The 24,191-nt window shown below is 40.0% G+C and overlaps 1 protein-coding gene across 1 annotated transcript in view; it reads right to left on the bottom strand.

Annotated features, from left to right (window-relative positions):
• Positions 1–209: 209 nt before the first annotated feature.
• LOC104962821 (hemicentin-1-like) overlaps positions 210–24,191 on the bottom strand; it is a 32,287-nt gene continuing 8,305 nt past the window's right edge. The window contains exons 2-18 of the mRNA XM_010791321.1: positions 18,091–18,161; positions 16,149–16,307; positions 15,945–16,067; positions 14,735–14,906; positions 13,568–13,674; positions 9,551–9,671; positions 9,166–9,429; positions 8,919–9,063; positions 8,084–8,205; positions 5,298–5,567; positions 3,014–3,155; positions 2,767–2,894; positions 2,025–2,138; positions 1,541–1,699; positions 461–652; positions 281–376; positions 210–220 (exon numbers count right to left, since the gene is read on the bottom strand). Coding sequence (XP_010789623.1) covers positions 210–220; positions 281–376; positions 461–652; positions 1,541–1,699; positions 2,025–2,138; positions 2,767–2,894; positions 3,014–3,155; positions 5,298–5,567; positions 8,084–8,205; positions 8,919–9,063; positions 9,166–9,429; positions 9,551–9,671; positions 13,568–13,674; positions 14,735–14,906; positions 15,945–16,067; positions 16,149–16,307; positions 18,091–18,161 — 2,396 coding nt within the window. The remainder of the gene's footprint in view (positions 221–280; positions 377–460; positions 653–1,540; positions 1,700–2,024; positions 2,139–2,766; positions 2,895–3,013; positions 3,156–5,297; positions 5,568–8,083; positions 8,206–8,918; positions 9,064–9,165; positions 9,430–9,550; positions 9,672–13,567; positions 13,675–14,734; positions 14,907–15,944; positions 16,068–16,148; positions 16,308–18,090; positions 18,162–24,191) is intronic.

The following is a 24,191-nucleotide window of genomic DNA, read 5'->3' as shown; positions in this document are numbered from 1 at the left end:
AGCATTTTAAGGCAGACCTACAGTATCTGAGCACTTTTTCAGATCAGCTACACCTCTGTATTCCTTAATGTCCACTAAACTATAATCCATTATCAATCATCAATTAATAAGAAATGACAGAGAGCCTACATCTAAATAAATAAATGCCTGCTTTATTCTTGAATTACCAGCACTGTGAATCCTAGCATTCATTTAAAGATTAAGAGACACTACTCTGTGTCTGAGAAAGAGAGACAAACACACAAAGAGATAGGCAAGACTTTTTAAATGTTGCACTTACCCAGTCCAGTCACAGTGATTCTGGCCTGGGCCTGGATCCTGCCGAAGTGGTTCTGAGCCTCACAGATATACACCGCCTCATCCTCCACCCACAGCTCTGAGAGAAAAAGGGATATTTAGGCATAAACATAGAGCACTTATGTGTTTAATATGTATTCACATATACCACAGAGGAACTCACTGGTGATACGTAGGGCTCCCGTGCTCTGTGTGACCGTGCCATGTGTGCGGCGCCTGTTGAATATCGGAAGTCCATCCTCTCTCCTCCAGCTGACCTGTGGTTCGGGGTGACCTTGGGCGAGGCACAGCAGGGTCACATTGGAGCCGATTTCAGACCCCACATCTGACGGTTCTCGGGTGAACTCGGGTTGGGCTGGAACATGAAGATGAAGATGGGAAAGGTCATGGTTTAGGAGATTCCTTTATATCTGTATCGCATCCTACAGACAATCAAGCTGTCCATCATGTAAGCTTGGGATGTTCATGACTCATTTTAGGACCAGATGCTTCTAAGTGTTCAACATAAATTATACAGCGAATAGAGATTTCATTATCAAGTATTATTACATGGCTTCGTTGAATACTCGATTCTGATTGTTCAATTCGATCCTTTTAGAGGTTGATATGACAGTAGAACAGACCACTGTTAAGCACTTTAATGACCATTGCTAAGGAAGATCAAAAGAGAGAAAGGAAAAGAGGTTAAAAGACAGAGCGCTAGACATCAGATAAATCAACAGAAGCCGACAGACAGGAAGAAACACTTAAAGGAACACGGTATGGGCTCTGTCATGTTTAAGGACTTGTTATTGGAAAATAAACTGTGAACAGACTTGGGCAGCCACAGAAAACATAAATCAGAGCTGCCTTCATTGTAAATGCAGTTGTTGTTGTTGTTGTTGTCGGAGTTCCAGCCGTTGGCGCGCTGTGGAACCGACTTTTTATTTTTTGCGGAAGCAATGTGACCATTTTTAAATCAATAAAATCATTTAAATTAATATTGGGAGTCAAGTCGTTAGTTTGTTTAGCATGTGGCCGTGTAATAAGCGGGATAAAGTGCAGCGAGGTGGGCATTATTGGAAAAAGAACATACAACAGGGTGATCATGGAACATTTAGGGGTTCAATATGTGACATCTGGGTATGCAATTCACAACTGTGGTAAGGCAACACAAGTAGTAATTTACCCATTTATTAAGATCTTGTTCTTGGTTCATAGTACTGAATAGTGCGTTTACAAGGTTAACTAAACTTGGTCTCACCTCCAACATCGAGAGAGATCTTTGCTGACGAGGTGCCGGCAGCATTGACAGCTGCACAGGTGTAATCTCCTGCATCCACATCCTGCGTCTCCTTGATGGTCAGAGTACCTCCTAATGCGTCCACTACCAAGAAGGATGATGAATGCAGCTGGACATCACCTAGCATTAAGAACAAAATCCATCAGAGGAGGGTGGTTAGCTAGTTTTTTTATATGGATTGTGTAAGCAAATAGGGAGGGAAAATCTAAACTTCTCAAAACTCCTGTGCAATACATGTGTATGTGATTTGAATGGGGTTATATTTTAACTCCACGCTGCAAACTGAATTCACAAAAGAATTGCGTAGCGTTTGCATATGCCAATGATGCACAATTCACAGTGCTTTCAGTCTCTGCAAGTCATTCTTCATGAATTCTTCTAAGCTTTAATTACTTTTAACAAGCATATATTGTTTTGTTGTACTTCATTTATTTTCAACGTTTACCTTTGTACCACAAGATGTCAGGCTGTGGGATTCCAGACGCAGAGCAGGCCATCACTGTGGTTTCTCCAATGCCAATGAGAATATCGCTCAAAGCCACTGTCACCACCGGAGATTCTAGAAGAATTGTTGAACAATAGACCGAACATCAGTATGATATAGAAAGGAAAATGAGATGCAGTGCATACTGTAGAGAGGTGCTTATTGCAGATTAGGTTCAGTTACATTACATTACATGTCACTTGTTAGACGCTTTTATCCAAAGCGACTTACATACATTCAGTGCTGTGGACAATCCCCACAGGAGCAATTTGGGGTGAAGTGTCTTGCCCAGGGACACAACCACATGCTGACTGCAGTGGGACTAGAACTTGCTACCCCCTGATTCAAAGTTCAGCGCACTAAGTTCAGCACACTATATAACTGAGCCACAGCACTATCCCACTGAGCCACAGCCTCCCAGTTCAAACGTTGAGGCTTTGTTAATTGGTATCCCAATTTGGGATAAATAAAGTATATATCTATTTATATATCCATCCAACTCTAAGAATTGACTGTAGATATGAATGATTGTCTGTAAGTATGTGCTACCACCAATGACTCTATGGAAAGAAAATATGGTTAAGATAATTATTCAGTCTGAGTTTTGCTTCTATTAAACCGTAAAATGTCCCTGCTGTGTGACTGATGAACTGTTATGTACTTTTATCTTAATAATTGTATGCATGTGCTCTGTGGCACTCACCAATATAAGTAAGGGTGGAGGTCACTGTGTAAGTCCCAGCCTGGTTGCTGGCCAGGCAGCCATACACTCCTCCATCCTTTTTCTCCATGTTTCTTATAACCAGAGTGCCATCAGGAGTCATCCTGTGTCTGAACACAAACAAGATTCACAATTTATTATTTTTATTTCAGCGTGGTCACAAATGGAAAAGAGAAGAAGTAGCAAAAACTAAAATCTGCTTATGTAAAGTATGAAAGGAGGACTTCACCTGCTGGTGGCCATGATGAACATGTCGTTGTGGGTCCACACGAGACGGGGGGGAGGGTATCCGCTGGCCGAGCATCTGATCCTTTTTTCCTCTCCTGCTGTAAAGCTTTGATTCCAAGGCTCTACCGAAACCCTGGGCGCCTCTAGAGAAAAGAGAAGGAATTCAACAATATTTCTTTAAGTAAATCAATATCCTCTCAAATCAAGTCAATAAATAAATTACATTATTCCTATAGAAAAACATGACAGCGTCTTTGTGATGGCTGAGGGTAAGTATTGAGTAATTACAGGATCAAAAGGGTGACGCACATACAGCAGGTGTGAAGAAATATATAGATTTTTGCACTTATGCTTCAACTTCAAACATCGGTGATGAAGTTTTGAGAGAAATACAGTGCATTTACCAGATGCTGATAATAAATATACATGGAACATTCATGATATATTACTACTTTGATCTGAAACAAACCATATTGATCTTAATCTCAGCGGCCTGGGCCTCAGGCCTGTGCTGATCTGTACTGCACAACCCAGAAAGTACAGTCGTCAGAACAACTCTACGATTTATAGCCAGCCGGGCTCACCTGTTTCATCCTATTCAAATGTAACCCTGCCCCTAGGGGAGGTAGCGACACCCCTGAGTTACGGAACAAGGAGGTTCCTGAGAAGACACATTGTTTTTTTCTGACTCAGCAGCATTAATGTGTGGGTAAGAAGCCTGTCTTTAGCGCTCCTTTATTACCTACCCCATCTTTCCCCCTTTCTTCCTCCCTCACTCATCAGCACTCACTACCACTCAAAATGCATCCTCCTCCTATCTCAACTTATTCTCTTCTCTGACTCTTTCTTCTAGTCAACTGTGGGCATTCACAATAGCACTTTCAGGTTGTTTTCTAAAAATCTCCCTTTAAACAAAAAAATGGAAAACAGCGACAAAATTGAACTTCTCCCGATTTCTGTAGCATGTGGCCATGCACTCAGTTCCACTGTGTTCTGTCCAAGTGTTGTAAGATGTCAGCAGACTTTACTCACTTCAAAGTGAGGCTAATAACTAGGATGGGACTGACCAGGGGGTAATTAGGAAAACCCAAGGGCCTGCTGACAGCTGTTTTACACCGAGAAAGAGATAAGGCCAAAAAATAATAATAATGAAGAAACAGTAAGACATTGGTATGAGAAAAGAATAGCAAAGAAACATGTGACAGGATAATGTGAGAAATGACAAACAGCGAGGTGATATGAAAAGACAAAAATATCCTGTGAAGTATAAAGGGTCAGCTGTGCAACTGATCATGCAGTGAGACAAGCAAAATTATAGAGTTCTCCTCACAACCTCTCTGTAGTTCTGGTAATAAACCTAAAACGTTTCAATATGTGTCACCAAGGTTTAAGTCAGGTGGAACTTTTTACGTCGCCCAATTTAGGTCAAGACAAAAGGTCAGCTTAAAGTGACGTGAAGGAATTTCTTTTTTATTCTAAAAGAGAATAAATGACATGTTTTTTCCTTAGAGCATTAAAACCTGGCAAAGCACATTGAAGGAGGCATTTAGGCGACAATGAACAGCATTGTCTTTGAATTAACTTTTTCTGGGACAGAAGGTGGTAAAACAAAGTAAACACTGGATGTCCATTTGAATTGGATTTTGCAAAACAAAGTTTCTCCACTGTTCTCCCATATATTTCTTTCAACTCTCTAAAGGTCTTTGTTGTCCACGGGTTGTGGCTGAAATCTTCAACTAATAGCAGTTTTTAGTTGCGGTATTACATCAGCATTTCCTGGCCAAGCATGGTACGATGCTCTGTGTTACTGGCCACATAGACAGCGAAACTTCTTATGTTTTTCTGATTAAGTCTCACTAAAGTGTGAGGAACGGTAAAACAATGAGTGCTTTCCCGAGTTGGAAAACTCTACGTTAGCGCAGCCTTTGAGATAGGCATAAATCATTTTCACACGACCCAGAAAGCATTAAGGTGAATTATAGGCAGCAATGGAGGGAAGAGGGGCGGGGGCACTTGGGAGACGATCGTGTATTTGGGAAGGGGGTTGTGTTTGCCAAGAATCCTGTTCCCCCACGGTGTAAATCACACCGAAAAATAGTCTCACAAACACATGTAAGCACACAACCACTCCAGTTACACAATTCAACTGTAACCTTGTAGCCCCAGGAAGCCAATGTGGGCCACTACGTACTTGAAGAGCAACCATTTGTTTCTTACCACACATTTCTGATCTTACACCTCAGAATTGTATTAAAAACATGCAGATAAAAACACCCACTCCTCACCTTGCACTGTAAGGTAGATCCGCTCTGCCATCACCCCTCCTTCGTTTATAGCGATACACTCATACCAGCCCGAGCGCTCTGGGGTCACAGGGTTCACCTGCAACGAGAGGTTGGACAGGACGAGGACCTGTGGGTCCAGCCGGGCGTCGTGACCCCCCCTCAGCCAGGTGAGGTTGAAGCTGACGGTGCTAACGACGTGGCAGGTGAGGACAGCGCGGGAGCCGGGGGCCGCGGTCACGTTACCCCCCACTGTGATGGCTGGAGGCGGCTCTGCAGTATCAGGACATAATAGTGTTAGCAGATGCCAGGAACTTTACATCATAAAGAAACAGGAAGTCAGAGCAAGTGGTTATTTTCCTACTGACATTTCACATATGTAGAGGCATGCAATATTATCCAGTCATTGGGAGGAATGTTGCAGAACATAGTGATTTTTTGAAGTCACAAGTTATTCGATATTCTGCATTACAAACCTTTACTAGAGGCACAATTTCTCTGGCTATGGTCTATCGGTTTGGGTCATTCTTTATTAAATGTGTCTTTTGCAAGTTGAAAAACGTACTAAACAAAATCTCTGGAGTAACGCTTGAACAAAAAAGGAAATACAACGTTTTTGTTCTATTTGTAGGAACTACATATTTAGCTTGTTTAGGACCCACCTCTTTAATCTACATGAGCAATTTATCTTAACCATATTTCATCACCAAAATCATCACATTGATGTCTGTCAAATGATGCTGAGTTTGCTTTGGTGTAAGTGCAAGAAAAGTTTTATCATCATTATTCATCCTCTTCATATCTAGTTTTTTGTTCTTTTCCTCTATCTCCATTTCCTTTGTCGCCATGTCAAAAACACTCCTCAGTGTATCTTTAATAACGTTTTCAGGGCTGAGCCAGGGAGAGGTAGCAGAGTCTTTGGCTCTGATACAGGGAGGATGCTTGGGATTTCAGCACAGCCCCTTGGGATTATATGTGTGTGTCTGTGTGTATGTTTTGTATGTTTAAATGTGGAGGCCTGTGATTCTGTTGGGAATATCTCTGGCCCAGTAACAACATTTGTGGCTGAGTAGGATTAATTTCACCTAATTTTATGGACGTCATCAGCGGTACATTTGGACAAACTAAGTACCCTCTCCCCCTTTGGACTGCGAACAGGGTGGGTAAGTTACAGTATCATGAGTTACGCTCAAATATTCCTGGCTTAGTCTCTTCTCCTTCTGTTTCCAAAGCGTCTTTAAACTACCTCTCACTCTTTTTCTCTGCACTCCACCTTCTTCCTTTCTCCTTGGCATTCATCATATTGATGGAGCTCCAGTGAATTTCACAAAGCAGGAGGTTTTTTGGAAATAAACATTTGGAAAAGAAGGCTTTTACTGACTGCATTGGGACCCGAGGTGTCAGCTCTGAGGCCTCATACTGGAAAAGGATCAGATTGAAAAATAAACGTACTACAGAGAATTTTGGAAAAGGGAAAAATGTGTATTTGTTCAAGGGTATAAATCATCTTATGACCCCTCTAGTTATGTCTGCACTCAAAGCTTGTCATGACACAAATAATGTATTACCTTGATTATGAATGTTTCTGTGAGATCGTAAATTGTATTGCATTTATTACAGCGGTAACATCAGAGAACTTGTGTTTAAAATAAGCTGTTGTATTAAAATGGTGCACCCAAGTCACGGTTTTGGCAGCCAAACTATCATTACACTGCGTTCTTCTTGGTGCCTGGAACTTATTTACAACTTGTTTTAATATATTCTCCTCTTACATCATATTTACAGTCCATTGCTTTTCAATACAGGCACACAAACCATATCATAAACTCCACGACATGATCGCTGTGAAGCATGTATTACAACATCATGTATGGGTCAAATTTTCCTTAAAGCTACATTAATTCTGCCAGAATGTAGGTTCTCTGCGTGGGATCCACAGCACGAGACTGTGAACCCTATGAAATACAACCCACATCATCTGGTGCTTAGATTCCAACCATATGTCCATAAGTACTGTAAGTGTATGAGTTGTACAAGTGAGCATGTGAGTAAACCTATTGAGCATGACATAAACTTCATCTTATTGCATCGGTTCACTCAAGACATTTTGTGTTTTTATACGGTAAGTGTTATCTCTAAACATTATACAGTTCAATAAAGATACGTTGAAGGCCAAGGGAAATCACAAAATTGTCAATGTGTTTTTTTAAATGTACTGGCAGGCTGCCAGACTGCCATGTTGCACCGTGGGGAACGAGGGAAATAGAAAACAAACTTGCAGCCTACATGTCATGTGCAGAGAGCATGTTGTTAGTGGTATTTAAGAGTAAGTAATAAAGCAATTAGGTTGACTAATGTTTAAGCGAGTAGATATGTATGCTGTATCATACAAAAAAGAGCAATTTAATTTCAGTTGGACTTTAAATTGCTCCCTGCCCTGCGAGTAGATCCATCGCACACCATTTGCACTTTTTGACAGTCTAATACTTGCCAGCCCTAAGCATTCCTGTCTAAGAGTCCCGCCTCATTACACACAGTGATGGATGGTGGCTCACCAAACACTGTTGATGAACATAAACTACAGTATTACAGTCCATTTACAAAAGTCAACACTGCTGTCTATGTAGCATGACTTTCTGCTATGTTGTAACAGTTTCGTAATACCTAATTTGTCTTGTTATTCGGCAAATGTATTATGCTTCAGTTGATTTTGTGTTAATAAGATGGGTACTAATCTCACTGTCAATAATACACCCTGTTGCCAAATGAATCTTGGTATGTGTGCTCACCTGATACATCCAAGAAGGTGTGAGCTCTTCCTGTCCCGGCACTGTTGATCGCTATACATTCGTAAAAGCCCTCATCCTTGAGAGTTACCTGGGCTATTTCCCATGATGCATTGTGAGAATCACTAGAATCAAAAGAAAGAACAATTTTCACTTTTGACGAGAATAATGCTGAAACCATTTGATCTGCTTCTCACTCAACTGGTGAAAATCCATTCAGATGTTATCATACAGTAGTGCACAGATTGAAATACAATATGTAAGTTTGAACCTCCAACAGAGTCTGGGGGAGGGAAGTATCACCGTTTGGATCCATTCTGTAAGTCTTTACGTCTGCTGAAAACAAACTTGAAGCTATAAATATATTTGCATCAAATGTGGAAACATTATTATTGTCCAAACACGGCCGATTTTTTCTCCAGAGCTAGTAGGGTAGTAGAATGGCAAACCATAAAAGTGCTGAACAAACAGTTCTGACTAAGCAGATGTTATTGACTTTAACAGATTAATCCCACGGCACGTTCATAAAATGTGACTTTAAAAAAGTTTGAAATGGAACATGGATAAAATAACAGTTACTCAGTTTTGGCAGAGGTTTGCATTTTACAGCATGCCTTTCTCTCTCGATATTTCACTTTTAGGACTTTGGGAGGAAATGAAAAGGTCTCCCTCATCTGGATCTTAAGATAGAGGGACTGACAGATTGTAAACTAGTTTGTGGCAAATGTGTGATTTGTGACATTGGGTTATATAAATAAAATCGGTTTAACATAACATGAATTTAATTTAAAAGACAGTCCCTGAACTGACACACATATTCCTCCCCAGCCGTGCTCACCTGAAGAGCTGATCCTCCCCGAGTCTACTCCCATCCCGGCTGAAGCGCAGAGTGAAGGGGATCAGGCTGTCTACCTGGCAGTGGACTCCCCCTCTCTGGAGGTAGTAACCACGACTTATGGCTGGCATCAGCACCTTGGGAGCCTCTAAAAGAGAGAGAAAGACAAACAAAGGTAATCATCCAATAACAAATAACAAAGCAATCCCTCAGATCTTCATTAAAGTGGATGCCAACCTGCATCACTCACCAGGTATCATGCTGGAGAAGGAAACAGTGGAGACTCTCTGGAACAGGAAACCATCGCGGTCATATCCTGTCACCCGCAGGAAGAAGGCCTGGTTGGGTGGGATGAACTCGGTGATGTTCCAGAGGCCTGATGGTTTGCGCTCAGGGTAATAGCGGATTGGCAAAGTTTTGATCACTTCACCCTTGATTGACAGGAGCTCTAGCCTGTCGGCCCGAGCAGGAGGTAAGAGCCCGGTGGTGTTCAGCAGGATGTAAGTAGGAATTCCTGGAAAGAGGTTCAAACATATACTGTACACTTTAATGTCCCAAAGCTAAAGGTGTAAGTGAACACAACAGGTGAGGCCTTTTTTTTCTTTTTACAATTTGGTAAGGTTGACCTCACTGACCTTGAACTGGCCTAATGGAGGTCTTTTTGAAGTCCAGGGTAGGCTTTCTGGAGAATCCGGATCGAAAGTCAATGGGGCTGAGACCTGAGATGCGAACCGAGTGTCTTCCTTCACTAGAGGTCTGTATCAAAGAAAAAAGGGGAAATATTGCTTTACAGATACTTTATTCAAGACTCAGACTAGAATGTCTGAAAAAGTAATGGTTATAACATCTGTGTTTATGGCTTTATTTAAAGATTTTCAAGGTTTGTATCAATACAAAAACAACCACTTTATATGGCAACATCTTCAGAAGTAATAGTTATTTGGTATAAATTGATTTATTAAAAACCCAGGCTGACACTTGATACTTGATACCGGTTTTATATAACTCAGGGAGACAAAAGGAAGAAGGGTTGTTGCATCAAAGGCAGCACTGAGTGGTCCAAATGACAGACACAACACTGGGCCTTGTGTAACAGCCTTTTGTGTGCCAACCATCCCAGCATGTATAGACAAGCCATTATAAGTAAGTCAAGTCTGAGTGTCGACGCTTAACACCATAGCTTATAAAACATTCACAATTCAGAGATGACCCACTCATTCTGACATTCATGCTTTAATTAAATAAACACAACTATAATCAAAGAATTCCTCATATGTTCTTCATCGTGTGGAGGTCTTTTGAAGCTTTGCAGAAATAGAGACAGAGTAATTACAATGAAATATAGGTTGGTGAGAGGGGGGAACTCCTCGTCTTAGGTAAAATACCTTGGAGGTTTCACAGAAATTGACTGCAGAATGAGGCACGCAAGCCTACACTGTCATTTGCAATTGCCTGACATGAAAGAGAATGTGTACATTTAAAATTACTGAGTCCTACCAGACATAAACTTAAATTCCCTGCCACAGAACACCTGAACACCAGCAGCAGGATAAAGCAGTGAATTAAGGCAGACACATAACACAGCTAGAGGTGACATTTCTCATACAATGAGGTAATACCGGGACAAAAGGGTTACGCCACAGCCTTTAATGCTAATGCCGGCCATCATGAAAAACAATACATGTCGTGGTCATTAAACCTGCCCTAATGGTTGCCATGGAATTATCCTGGGTCATTAGTTGGTTGTAAATGAGGCCGTAATTAGGGGAGAGGTCTTTTAAAGGTCACAAAAGACAAGAACAGTCATTAAAGCTACTAATTTCCCAATTTCACACCCACACAGACAGATTGACTAGCGGCCGGTCTGAGATAAACCCTCACTCAGCAGAATCAGCTCACGTGTGGCTGGGGGGAGTTAAGTGGTACGGGTTTTAACGCCTGATACTTACTGATGGGATTCTTTAGGACACATGCAAAGAGAAACACTATTTTAAAATAAGGGTTTGATTTTCTTGAAAGCTGAAACAGACTCAGTATTATTATGAGTCATAACGTGACATCAACTTTCAAATTGAACACAGGATTTACCCATCACTTTTAAATGCTAAAAACGAAGTATCTGAGATGAGTTAACGGTAATATTAAATCCCATTTTATCAATTAACTTCATGTAGGGCTTTGAATTGCCTTTTTATCCAAATACATCTTAAGGGTTTTAATGATTTTTTTTAATGTAAATGTTTTAAAACAAAGTTGTATCCTATAAATCTATTAAGAAAGCCCAGTTGTTAACCATAATCTGTAAAATATAGGTGTAAGCATCAAGCAGCGAGTTAAGTTAAGTTGAAGATGTTGTGTTAAGTCTGAATACATTGTTTAATATTTGTTTTATACTCTCTTTAAGTCATTTAAAATGTGCGTTCTGCTTCTTTACCCCACATATTTAGATAATTTGATATGTTCTTTTGTCTTCAGCAGGATACCCGGCTGCTGTCTATTTACTGGACAAAATATAAATAAAAAGTGTATGGAATAGAAAAAGCAGACACAAAGAACAAGGGAATGGCAGATCTTCCTTTGAACTGTTTTTAAAATTACAGCCTTCCTAAACTATCTTCATGGGCTATAAAATTCAGTATGGAGCTTAATTTCACAACGTTGAGGTCACAGGAGGACTCATATACTGAAACACAAATACTCACAAACACACGCACATTGTATGCACACAAAACAAACACACACGCACAACACATTTTCACATTTTTAACTGGCAGAAAATCTGTTCACACCTGTGATAATTTCCTCATAGTGCAAAAAGAACATTATAGTATGTCTTCTGTTTTGATTGCCAATACAGAATTGGCACACTGATTTCATGAGTAGTATACTGTATACTGTATTTAGCACAAAGCAGCAATGTAAGGTGTACAAATATGGGCCAAAGTGTAGGAGGGTGATACAGGGGTAAGCCCACTTTCTACAGTCCAACATACATAACATCCAATTAAGGGCAGATTAAAATGGATCAAATTCCTTTTCACATACAATCTGTGGCCCGGGTCCTACACTGGGGTGTCATGGGCCATTACACAGTGGACAGTGAAATCTCCCTGAAGTATTTATCCACATTTCTTTCCTGGGAAACACAGCAATAGATGAGAGGGAGATTTTGTAATCTGCAAGCCAGATAGAGAAGTTTGTGGGACTGAGTCCAAGAGGAGAAACAGGAAAAACAAGATGTTTTGGGACTGAAGAGAGAGAGAACAGAGGACCCTACTGTGCTCCTCTGGAGGAGATAATTAGAGGAGTACATGTGTTTGGAGATGCATGAGGAAAGAGAACAGTGACATAAAGAGATTTAAGAAGAGACAGGGAAAATCTATTTTTCTGATATCCTTCAGCACTTCTGTTACCGCCTTGTTACAGCGCACCATATCAATCGGCTGAAGTCTGAAAGCAAAGACCTTAACGAAAGACTTCTGATAATAATCTGATTTTAACAGCCCTCAATGTTTAACTGAGAAATGTTCTCAGCTCAATGAGCTCCTGCCAGTTGTTCTGTGTGTGAATAGAGAAAGGGCTCTGTGCACCGGTGTTTAGTGACAGACCGCAGCATGAGGCTAACCTGAGGGTTAAGTGCAGACACAGCTGGAAAGGGCTATTCTCCTTATAAACAGTAAATAATCCAAAGTCCAAAAACAAAAATGTATTATACATAGAATGTACATTCCACATCCATGTTAGCTAATTGAAATACCTTTACTTCAAGACAATTGAATGTATGCACACAGCGGATTTGCCTTAATGCCGTTACTGCCTACAGTGAGGGGATTAAAGAGGAATTAAAAGGGATAGAAAGAAGAAGAGGCACAATAAGAGGTAGACACTATCGTCTAGTCAGGAAAGTTTCATGCTGTACAAGATCAAAAAGAGTGTGTAGAGGGTGTAAACGTGCCAGAATAAATCATGGGAAATCCAATCCTTAAGGCATCCTCATCTCCTGCACTTTCCTTTGGGAGGAAACACTGAGACGACACAGTTCTTCGTCTAATCTCTTTCCCTTTAAATCACACACATAACACAGCTATGCAGAGATGAGGGACATTTCCAAGAAAGAGTCTACAGAGAATACAGGGGCCACTGGGGCCCATTCCACAAATCACTCAGGAAAAAATGCTTGTCATTTTCCAACAGCTGGCATTGACAGTCCGTGCAGTCAAAAGTATGACCCTTTTGCGTTACCCTGACAGTTTCAACAAAACCACAGCAAAGGGTGCCCCAAACCAAATGTAGCTGCACGTGTTGACAGCAGTGGCCCTGAACATTCTTTTTCTTCATCTACCTGAGGACTGTCTCAGAGCTCAAATGACCATGTTATTGTTTGCTCAGAGATGCTTTCATCAGACATCATGCATGTGAAGTTGATTACATATCACTGTATCCTAACATGCTGAAACGCTACTGCAGTAATTTAATTTAAGAACCATCCTCAAGCGCACAGCTCCCTCCTGGGGTCTCAGTTGTGATCTTATTTCAAGGTTACACTACTGAACTATTTGCAGTAAGTCTTTTGAAATGACAGCTCAGCTCAGGGAATTGTGAGGTAAAGCATGTAATTTAACACACATTCCCTGAAAAAATGAATTGTTTACCTTGATAGACCACATCCCAGGCATTGGGTCCTTGATGTTGACAACTTTGGCGGAGTTGGGAATGTGCAGGAGCTCAGTCAGGCCGTCACTCTTTCCCACCAGCTTCCCTGGAGGCCAAACATTAAAACTGAGACATATATTCACCTTTACTGCAGCCTTGAGTGATCCAAATCATTAACACTCCTAGCATGGTTTTAAGTTATCTTAAATATTGAACGTTGGTTTTCAACATATAGAATCAACCCATTCCTATAATAAAGATTTTTATTATTTTTTGCACTCACTTTAACTTTACCTCTCTACTGTATTTCAGCTTCTACAAGTTCCTTTCTTCTTCACTTCCTAAATGGTAACATTCCTCTTATTCTTTAAACTCTTACTGTATGATTATCTACAGTCTAAAAAAAGCTTCTATTTGATTTAGAGAGACTAACACCAAGACATTAAGTTTACATTAGGATTTGATATAGTTTGTCTGCTTTCAAAATCCACAGAATATCTATTCTGGAAGTACCTGCATTATCCACTTGTGAATCAATATCTAAACAAAATTATCAACGGGGGAATAGTCCGCTAACTGTTTTTGTTTGTGGTAAACTGTTTCTTTTTGTTACATTTTATAGTGATTTTTTTGTATAAAAGTGCTCGTAAATAAATATTGTGGTCTTTCCTTTTTAAATGTCGTCACGCTTTTGGTTCATTTGTATATATAAAAGAGGGACACATTTCGAACCTAGAGTTGCTTCTGCTGCTTGTCATTCTCTTTCATTTTAAAATGATTCCCTGTAGCAAAGAAAGATACTCGTTTCAAAAGATAGTTCCTCGTTGAGTGATATTACAATGTGGAAGAAAGCCATGGATTCCAGCTTTGGGACCTTTGATTCATGTCTTAACCCTCCCTCTATTTCAATTATTTCTACCCTGTCATTTTTCAAATAAGGGCCAAATGCCCCAAAATAATCAAAAATAAATGAATAAAAGGTGTTCAGACGGGTGGAGATCTGTTATGATGACCATAACATATGATTCATGCTGTGCTTTTTCACTTCTGTTTTTTCATTTTCTTTGTCTTCCTTCTACAGCATAATTGCTAAAACATACACCAATCTAAACAAGGAATACTCTTTGACTGGCAATTGGGCTTATGTATGGTAGAACATATCATACCCTGGGGGTTCTTTATCTCAATGTTAGGTGCTAGGCCACTGAGGGCCACAGTGACTTCCTTCAGGCTGGGGTCAAAGGGTATCTGCCAAGTGTTGCTGGCCCCACTAATGTGATCAGTAGACAGCAGGTGGACCTTAGATGACTGCACCGCCTCCTCCACCCATTTCAGAACCTACAGCAAGGGAAATGTGAAAATTCAGGAAATACACATCAGTTAAAAGGGGGGAAATGAGCACATCGCTATTATTGTATAGAGGCCACATAAACAATGCTAAACAAATGAAAATAACATGTAAAGAAGTATTTGTTATCATTTTTATACAATAAATCTGCCAACTGAAAGACACGCACACACACACACACACACACACACACACACACACACACACACACACACACACACACACACACACACACACACACACACACACACAGAAACAAACACCCCCTCAGCTGCACACAAGGTCATACCCTCCACATGTGCAAAGCTCTTTTCAGGAAGTTTCTAACATTCCCCCATGTCCTTCCCCCCTGTTTTCCCCCTGTCCCTATGGAGACTGAACAGCTACTGTGTGAGACCCTGACCTATACGCTATTGAACCCAAAATATGTAAAACTTTTTTTCTTACGTGATGGTAATATGATACAGCAAATGTAAAGTCTTTGGGTAAAGCTTGGTGCACAGGGAAACATCATTGACTCAAATGTCATACATTTAGAGAAAAACACTGCAAACAAAAAAGCTATAGTCACTCTTGTTAGTGAAAAAAGAGTGACTATAGCTCTCTTCCATTCAGTGATGCCCTTACCTCATAGTATTAAAAAGAGTGACTATAGCTTTTTTGTTTGCAGTGTTTTTCTTTAATGCTTCTAAAAACAACAAAATTAAGAAATGAAAGTAAAGCACATGAGTCTCATGCAGATTTAGATGTCATCTTTAACAGCGAAACTTTTTAAACTTTAGATTTTGTCCAGTTTTATACTGCTGATTTACACTTCTTGGAAACGTTAGAAAAAGCCACGGAATGCATTAATCAATCAAATGTAGTCCTGCACATTTGATCTGGATTTCAGACATGCTCAGTTAACCTTCTACTGCAATCTCATTCACACAGCTTAGAGGTAGAAACCAGGCCAAGCTGAAATAATTTGAATAAGGTGACCAAAGCATGTCTATTACAAGAACATTTCCATTCAGTGATGCCCTTACCTCATTGACTTGCTTCTTGTCAAGATGGAAGACCTGCCCAGAGCTGGTGGAGGCGATCTCCTCGTAAGCCTTGTAGCCGATGTGAGTCCTGTCATCACAGTCCCCGGTCAGCACAAACACCACCTATACACACATGTATGTAAAACTATTATAGCTATTTGTCTCTAAATCTGTAAAACACTTTAGATTGCAATGCTATCAAACCTGTGACTGCTTCTGCTGGATGAGCTGCAGGACTTCATGGGTCAGCTTGTAATCTTTGGAACGGGCGTCCGTGAAGACATAAATAAATGATCCTGGCAAGGAGATCTCCAAAGCAATTTTAATGGCGCCAATGCTCATCTCTGGACAATCCCCACCTCCCTGAGAAAGAAAAAGATATCATCAGAAAATGGTGTGCATATATCCATGTTTGATTGATTTATTAGCCTCCAACACAGTCTTTTGAGTTCTACTGTAAATATGTTATATGCAGTATAAGGTAATACATGGCCACTTTATTAATCATACTTGAACAATGATCATTTCTACAAAAACAGAAAATGGCAGTACAGTTGAATTGTATTGGATTACATTATACAGATCTACCTAATAAAGTTGCTATCAAGTATATGTAATATATTATGATGATGCATTGTTAAATTACATGGATACTTTCAAAATTAAAACTTTAAGTAAAACTACTATTTTGCAAAACTCGGTAACGATCTGTTCACATTATTTGTCCAGATTAAAATTGTAAATACAAAAAAAAGGTTTGAAAGAATCCTAGGTAATGTATTAGCATCCTTTCATCAGCAATACAAATACCACCAACATGTTGTCTTTAATGCCTCAATGAACTTTGTAGCATTTAAAGATATGATGCCTAGACAATTGCTCCAACAAAATGACAGCCACAGCCAATACAGTCTAGGAAACAGCGTGATTTTATGTATAATTATGATTAAGTATTCAATCTGTATTGCTTATACGCTCTGTGAAGTTGTTGGGGTATAAAACAAATAGTGTCTGCAATATTGCACCAGACACATAAGGGGTTCAATAACCAGCTAGAGTAACATCTGGAATGGACTGACCCATCAATTTAGGACATAAAGGATCGGTGGGGACTGGAGTGTTAGGTGAAGAGACAGGAATCCTCGGTCTCTGCTGGACCCTAACATCTCCCCTCTAGACAGTTCCCCACTACCCCCCACACTAAGCCTGATAACCTCTCTGTGCACTTTTGTTCTTTTGGCTTGAAAATACAATATGAAATGCTTCTTAAAATCTTCACAGATTAAAGTAATGTCACAAGAATTTCCATTGCGAGAAAAATGCAATCCATCTATATTTTCCATGCACTCTGTCTAAAACGTATTCAGGGGTTGTCCAGGTGAAAAGGTGATAGGATGAAAAACAGACCCAGGAATGAAGCAGCAAGTGAGAGGAAGTTGGATCTCTTCCATCCTACACACAACACGCTCGCACACAAGATTAACTGGAGTACATGCCAAGGATGCACAGGAACTTGCCAAAATCTTTTTCTTCAAAGGACATTCTTATCTCTGTCCGTGTCCGTCCATCTCTCTGACAGACTTAGGCATGAAGAGTACCAGCTTTGCATTTGTTCTGCTTTGCTACACAAAAGTGTTTCGGCACAACTTCCTTTCTTTCTCAGAGTGATTACACAAACATTGGAACTCTGTTTAGCTGTCTGGCCATTGTATGTATTTGTTTATACATTTGTTTGTAATGGTGCAGGAAGGCAAATTAACTTGGCAAGAAGAACGTTTTTTTTTACTTGCAACATAAGGGCAACATATGACCATATGAATGGAAAGGTGCCCATAAATAAAATGCAATATTATTATTATAGCCAAGTGTGATAGTTGAACCCCTATAGCTACAATATATGAATGAGGAAAACTGGGAACATTCATCCCAAGTATATTGTAAAAATAAAGAGAAAAAAATATTGCTTGAAACGTTATTCAATGTCCTGTATACTGTACACTAACCAATCAGATGGTCTTAATCAGCTAACCCATGTTTCACCCATATATCTTGCATTGTCAAGGCCAGATGACTTAATGTTACAGCGATAGCATCCAGGCTAATGCTGCAGTTTCCTTCTCTTGATGAATGTGATCTCAGAACCCACCTGAACGTACAGCTCTCTCAGCTCATCCTGGAACTTTTTGGGGTCTGTTGTGATTGTAACGGGTCCAATCTCTGCAAAAGAAACAACAGCAAGAGGCTCTGTGATTAATAGGGCAGCAGGCTGAACTCTGCATCAGATGAATAACTCAAAGCATTTTTGTTTCCTAAATTCTTGTCCTTAGCCAAATATTGCTTTTGGCAGTTGTGGACCGATATCCAGATTCAAATGTCACAGTATAAACTGCAGTGAGGAAAGACTTCAGGAAAGGAAATACATTTAAACTAACAGAGAAAGGAGGGAAGGAAATGTGAGAAAGTTGCTTGTAGACAGATACATTAAACATACAAAAATAAATGACATGGAAAGTTGGAATTTACTCTTAAAATGTTTATCAAGACAGATTCAGATTCAAAGATTCAATGTTTTTAATGTCATATACAGTACACAGCTACAGTGTAGTTGAAATGAAAAACTTGGGTCCCAGGTTCCTCAAGCAATGCAATATAAATATATAAAAGACATAAGACACATTTTAAAAAACAATAACAAATTGTGCAAGCTTAGGTGTTTAGCAGTCTTATTGCCTGTGGAATGAAACTGTCTCTGAGTCTGGTGGTTTTAGTCCTGATGCGGCGGTACCGCCTGCCAGAGGGCAGCACACAGAATAGTTTGTTGCTGGGGTGATGGGGGTCTTTGATAATCATGTGATCCTTCTTCCTGAGCTGCTGGGTGTAGAGATCCTCCATGGATGGCAGCTACGTACTGGTGATGTGCTGTGCAGTTTCACCACCCTCTGTAGAGTCTTACGGTTGAGGGTCTTAACATACCAGGCCGTGATGCAGCCGGTCAGGATCCTCTCTATGGTGCACCTCTAGAAGGTCAGGATACTCTCTATGGTGCACCTGTAGGTCAGGATACTCTCTATGGTGCACCTGTAGCAGGTCAGGATCTTCTCTATGGTGCACCTGTAGAAGGTCAGGATCCTCTCTATGGTGCACCTGTAGAAAGTCAGGATACTCTCTATGATGAACCTGTAGAAGTTGCAGAGTATCCTGGAGTCCATGTTGAACCTCCACTGCCTGCGGAGGAAGAAGAGCTTTTGGGTGATGGTGTTTGTTTGATGAGTCCATGTCAGGTCCTCAGTGATGTGGACACCTAGGAACCTGAAGCTGCTGATTCTGTCCACAATGAAAATGTGAAGGTCTTTATTGACTTTAAAAAAGACTTCCAATTCTTTCTGTCACTAATGCGCCAAAGCTGATATCATCTACATGTCATAAACCAACATTTAGTTTAGATAGTAAGAAGATAATGGAGACAAAAGTGCTGATTGATTTATCACACAACTATCATGTTGGTGGCTTTTCTTTGGTTGCAGACAAAATACTTGTTTTATTCATGTATTGTTTTGTTGTCATTTCAAAGCCTGCTTTGGATTTTGCCAAAGTGGGGCCATCTTTCACTTTACCATAAAAGGAGAGCCCCCACCTCTATATAGGGACAACATGGCCTCTCACAGTGTTTCTCAACTTACTTTGTTCTATCCCTTAATGAGCTGCTAAGCCCCTTCTTGAGTGAAACTGTGTGACTTCAGCCACTGCAGCTGTGCTGTGGAATGAGCCTGATGAGGGGCTGCACCAAGCACACACACGTAGGCACACACACATACAGACACACAAGCACACACACACAAAAACACACACTGCAGTTTTGCACATGCAAGCAGATTGGGCAACAAGGTTTCCCTTGTTGAAGAGTGGGCAATTACAGAGGACCCCTTACTTTTGAAAAAGGATATTGAAGTTGAACTGTTTTACAACAGCCTTAAACTTTGTCTAGAGGCCAGGAGCCAAATTAAGAATAGTGCCAAAACTCTTTTAACATACTCAATGCTGAGAGCTTTTTATTTTCTTTCTGTCTAAAGTGATTTTTTTAAAGGAAAAGATTTAAGGCTGTTGAGTTTCACATCATTTTACACCACATGCAATGATGAATCAAAAGCTTTTTCTATTTCTTTTTTAAATGAGCATCACTTTACATTTCTTCTTGAAATGCACTCCACAGGCACCTTCAATTTCTATAATAACATACACAAAGAGGCAAGATCATTTTTCCAAATGAACCACTTTTTGGCATCCTTGTGAATCCTCAAGGTGGAGTGAAGGAACATTTGCTGCGATCAGAGGCACTTTTTAAACTAACATGGCAATGTGTCTGGCCGCTCTGAACGGAACATGGATCTCCTGCCAAACTTTTGTGAAATGGAAAATCTGACATCTCTTTCCTTATGGGAGAAGTTCCCATGGCTGTTGTAAGTATTCTTTAGACCGTTTTGGCAACGGTGATCCTAACCACAGCCACCGTCTTTACACCAGCACTATGGAAAACCAAACGTAATACTCATGAACTCTAAACAGTATCAGACATCACAAACCCCAACAAGAAAAGCCAGGGGTTAAGTGCCTTGCCCAAGAGCACCTCATGGGTTTTGTGTAAGGAAAGGGAACTCTTTACAGTATTTTTCCAAACACTATCAGAACCCTTTTTAGGCAAATTGAAAAATTTATTTTGAAAAACTCCCTTTTCGTACCACCTGAATATTCTAAATGAAACATGTTTGAGGACAAATGATGCTGACTCCTCCTACTACAGATATAATGGAAATCTTAATACAGTCTACTGGCTGCCACACAGGAAATAGTTTTAATGCTTTCTCTTTGATGACAAAGAACACATAAGTGGCATGAACATGGCCAACTGAATGAACTCAGTGAGAAAGAATGCTCTAGTCTAAAGTCTGACAAGTGGGACAAAAACAAAAGAGAGAAACAGACCTACACCTCATCCGTTTCTTCAATCTGTTGTGTTCTTGACACAAACAGACTTGAAATAAATGATCAAAATAAATACCTCGACTTTGATATTCCTCCAGCATTCATCCGTAATGTGGCTGTAAAAGGACGCATCTGCATATCACGTGCAAGCTTAAACAGAGACAGAAAGTCTAATGGGATGGAACATACTGGGCATCTGTCCAATGGCTAACTCCCCCTTACCTCCACTGACATTGGGCTTAAATTAATTTGCCTGGGAATCAATCAGGCATTCGTAACGGAGTAATTCTCTTTTTCCTTAGAACATCAGCAGCAAGGAATCTCAAGGCCAATGCAATGAAAGGTCACAGCCCTTAAGGTCTTACAACCATGGATTTTGGCATCCATTCATTAGACAGGAGAGCTTTGCAAGCTGCTACATGACAGACAATTGAAAATACATTATACTGACATTTCTTCAAAGTTGTGACAATGATATGAGGAGGCATTTTGGGAAAGTTATGCTCTTCATATGCCCTGTGCCTCCAAGACCTTCTGCCAAAGTGGGGAGTTTTTTTAGCAGTGGCAGAAATTACACTTAGGCTACTATCCTTTTTTCATTCCTGAAGGCAAAGAGCAGGATTACCCCGGTTTATAAGAGCCATATTACAAAGTTCGAGAAAAACAGCGCTGAAAACAACAGCTACCAAATGTACCATGGTCACTTCACTCATTCAGTTCATCAATTCCAGCAGCAAAACAGCCTCAATGGCGGTGATTTTTTTCCCATTTATAGGTGCCGGTTCACTCATCATTCAATATTTGAATTAACTAAACATACCCAATATGGTAATTATTCCAACTGATTCAATAACACACTGTATGTATGTTATTTACCAAAAAATTGACAGGTAAGGAAAGCTCTTCAGCTCCCCCCATCCAAAAAACCCCAACAGGTTACACAACATGTAGCTGTTACAGCACTTTGTGCCCGTCAGCTTTGAGGCATAATTCACTTAATCAGCCCAACTGAGAAAACACATGTGAAACAGCACATAGGGCTATTAGTTTGGCACAGTAAGGAAAATGTCCAGCACCAAACATGCTGCATGAAAAGGAGCACCCTCACAAACAAATGTTTTGTGGACAAGAGGTCAACAATGTTATGCTATTAAATTACCTCATTATGAGCAGCCACCACTCTTAATAGAGTGCACACATATGTAATGTTTCTCTTGGGAATAGACAACAAAACTAAATAGGTCTCCGGACACCGTATGCAAACTTGGGCAGCACTTAATTAACATTCTTTCTTTCATAATTGCTAATCCTCCTTTTATTCATAATGGTAACTGTTAACTTTAATAACTATTAACTCTTTTATTCCTTTTTTATTGCCTTTTTGACAGAGATACCCTTAATTATATTTGCTGAAATTGGCCTGCTTTACTTAGACACAGTGTTGAAACCAGCCTTTAAACATGTTCCCAAGTAGGACATTTCTGCCTTGTGAAAAATAACACGTGTTTTTTTTTTACCAAGCTCATGTGTTGTCTACTTAAAGTGGGAAAGCACAGTTGGGCTGAAGTGGTTATTATTCCTCTCACAAGATAATAATCTCTGATTGGATTGAATCTCTGATAATTGATTAAACATTTAGAAAATTGTGTGGACAGCGTACAGTTTACAAATGTCCATTTCCTGTTAGCCGTATGTCGGGTATATTGTCTGCGATGCATCACAGACTGCCAATATTCCTGGAGATTGGATTGCAAATCAGTCAGCAGGCCACAAAACCCATGCTCAGTCTTGCCTCTGTATTTTCTCTCTCCCAATTTTCTTTCGGTCCCTTAATACTGTGCCTTACTATGTGTCTCCCTCTTTTCCTACTTGCCCTTGCTCTTTTAAACAGCATCTTTTAACCTGCCTGACTTCAACAGCTGCTATTTAATGATGGAGGTTTAGCCTGGAGCACGGAGCTGACGACAGGCTTCATTTCTAACCACCACAAACTGAACTTGTGTTAGTAGCGACAGAGAGACAGAGAGCAGGACCACCAGGCAGCTAAACTCTGCGAGCTGGGCCGCTGCCTCTTGTTTCACTTCATTTTACACAATTGGATGTGTCTCGGGTATGTGCGCCTCAAACCCACAGACCTCTAATAATGGCACTCACAATTTCAAATAATCCCACAAATCCTTTCACACATAAAGATAAAGTGAAACCCTATTGATGCACAAACCACACACAGGCATGTAATCCCTCCCAGATGCATGTCCTGATGGATAGCGTGATCCGAAGACAGCTCCAAACTAATCCATCTGGCTTGATAACTGTATTGTGCCAGAGACAAGACAAAGAAGAGGATGCAACCCAATAAACGTTTTAATTACGTTTGTGTCATATGTGTGGTTCTGAGGTAAAGCCAGTCATGGAACCAGGAAACATGGGAAACTTGCCGCAACTAGAAGACTCCCCATCTGTGTTTGTATATGTTTAAGTGTGTTTACACTTCAATCTGTGGGTGGTTCAAAAGTAATAATAAATACAATTCTGAAAAAACAAATACATCTGTATGATGTGCACCATTGATGTACACTTTACATATGAATTGGTTTATCAACATTTATATTGCAGTTAGAGCTTCTGCTTGGATTCAGTTTGACAATGTAATAAAGGTTAATCATTACAACATTAACAAAGGTTAAAGACTGTCAACAAAGCTTTCATTTGGAGCAACCAATTTGTCACCAAAAGAAACCACTTCAAATTTTACCAATTAGATATATATGTACTCATTCCTGGGCAGTTTGTCCTTAGTTTTGTCTATTCCTCATAAAATAACATAATTATTATCCTGTCCCCTATCACCTTGTTTATGTATGGGGTTTATGTATGAGGTATTTTGCTGTAAGAGAAAAGTTTGAAATTCCCAATCAAATAGTTTGTTTGTGTTTTATTCCTGGTGAAGTTGGAGTTTTTTGGACAGTTTTTATTCTCACACATCCATGTATTATTACTGAGCTCTAACACAGCAGCCCCTGCTTTCCTGTACGGCTTTTAATTTCTAAAAATGTCTTTCTGATGTCAATCATGATTTATTCAGGATGTCCCACGTCACGCTTTTGAAAATTCTCTGACCAAACTATGGTCTGCAGTTTTTTGGAACCAATGTGGTATCATGTAGGACTGAATATGTCATTATGCAGAAAAGATTGCAAGGGCCTCTCAGATACATTTGTTATATGGGGTTGTAAAGGCAAATGGCTTTGGCAGAGATCATACTTT

Source organism: Notothenia coriiceps, unplaced genomic scaffold (genome assembly GCF_000735185.1).
Source record: "Notothenia coriiceps isolate Sejong01 unplaced genomic scaffold, NC01 NC01_scaffold00035414, whole genome shotgun sequence".
Classification (NCBI taxonomy): domain Eukaryota; kingdom Metazoa; phylum Chordata; class Actinopteri; order Perciformes; family Nototheniidae; genus Notothenia; species Notothenia coriiceps.
Note: the sequence above shows the minus strand (reverse complement) of the source record. Positions and strands in the feature narration are given on the sequence as shown.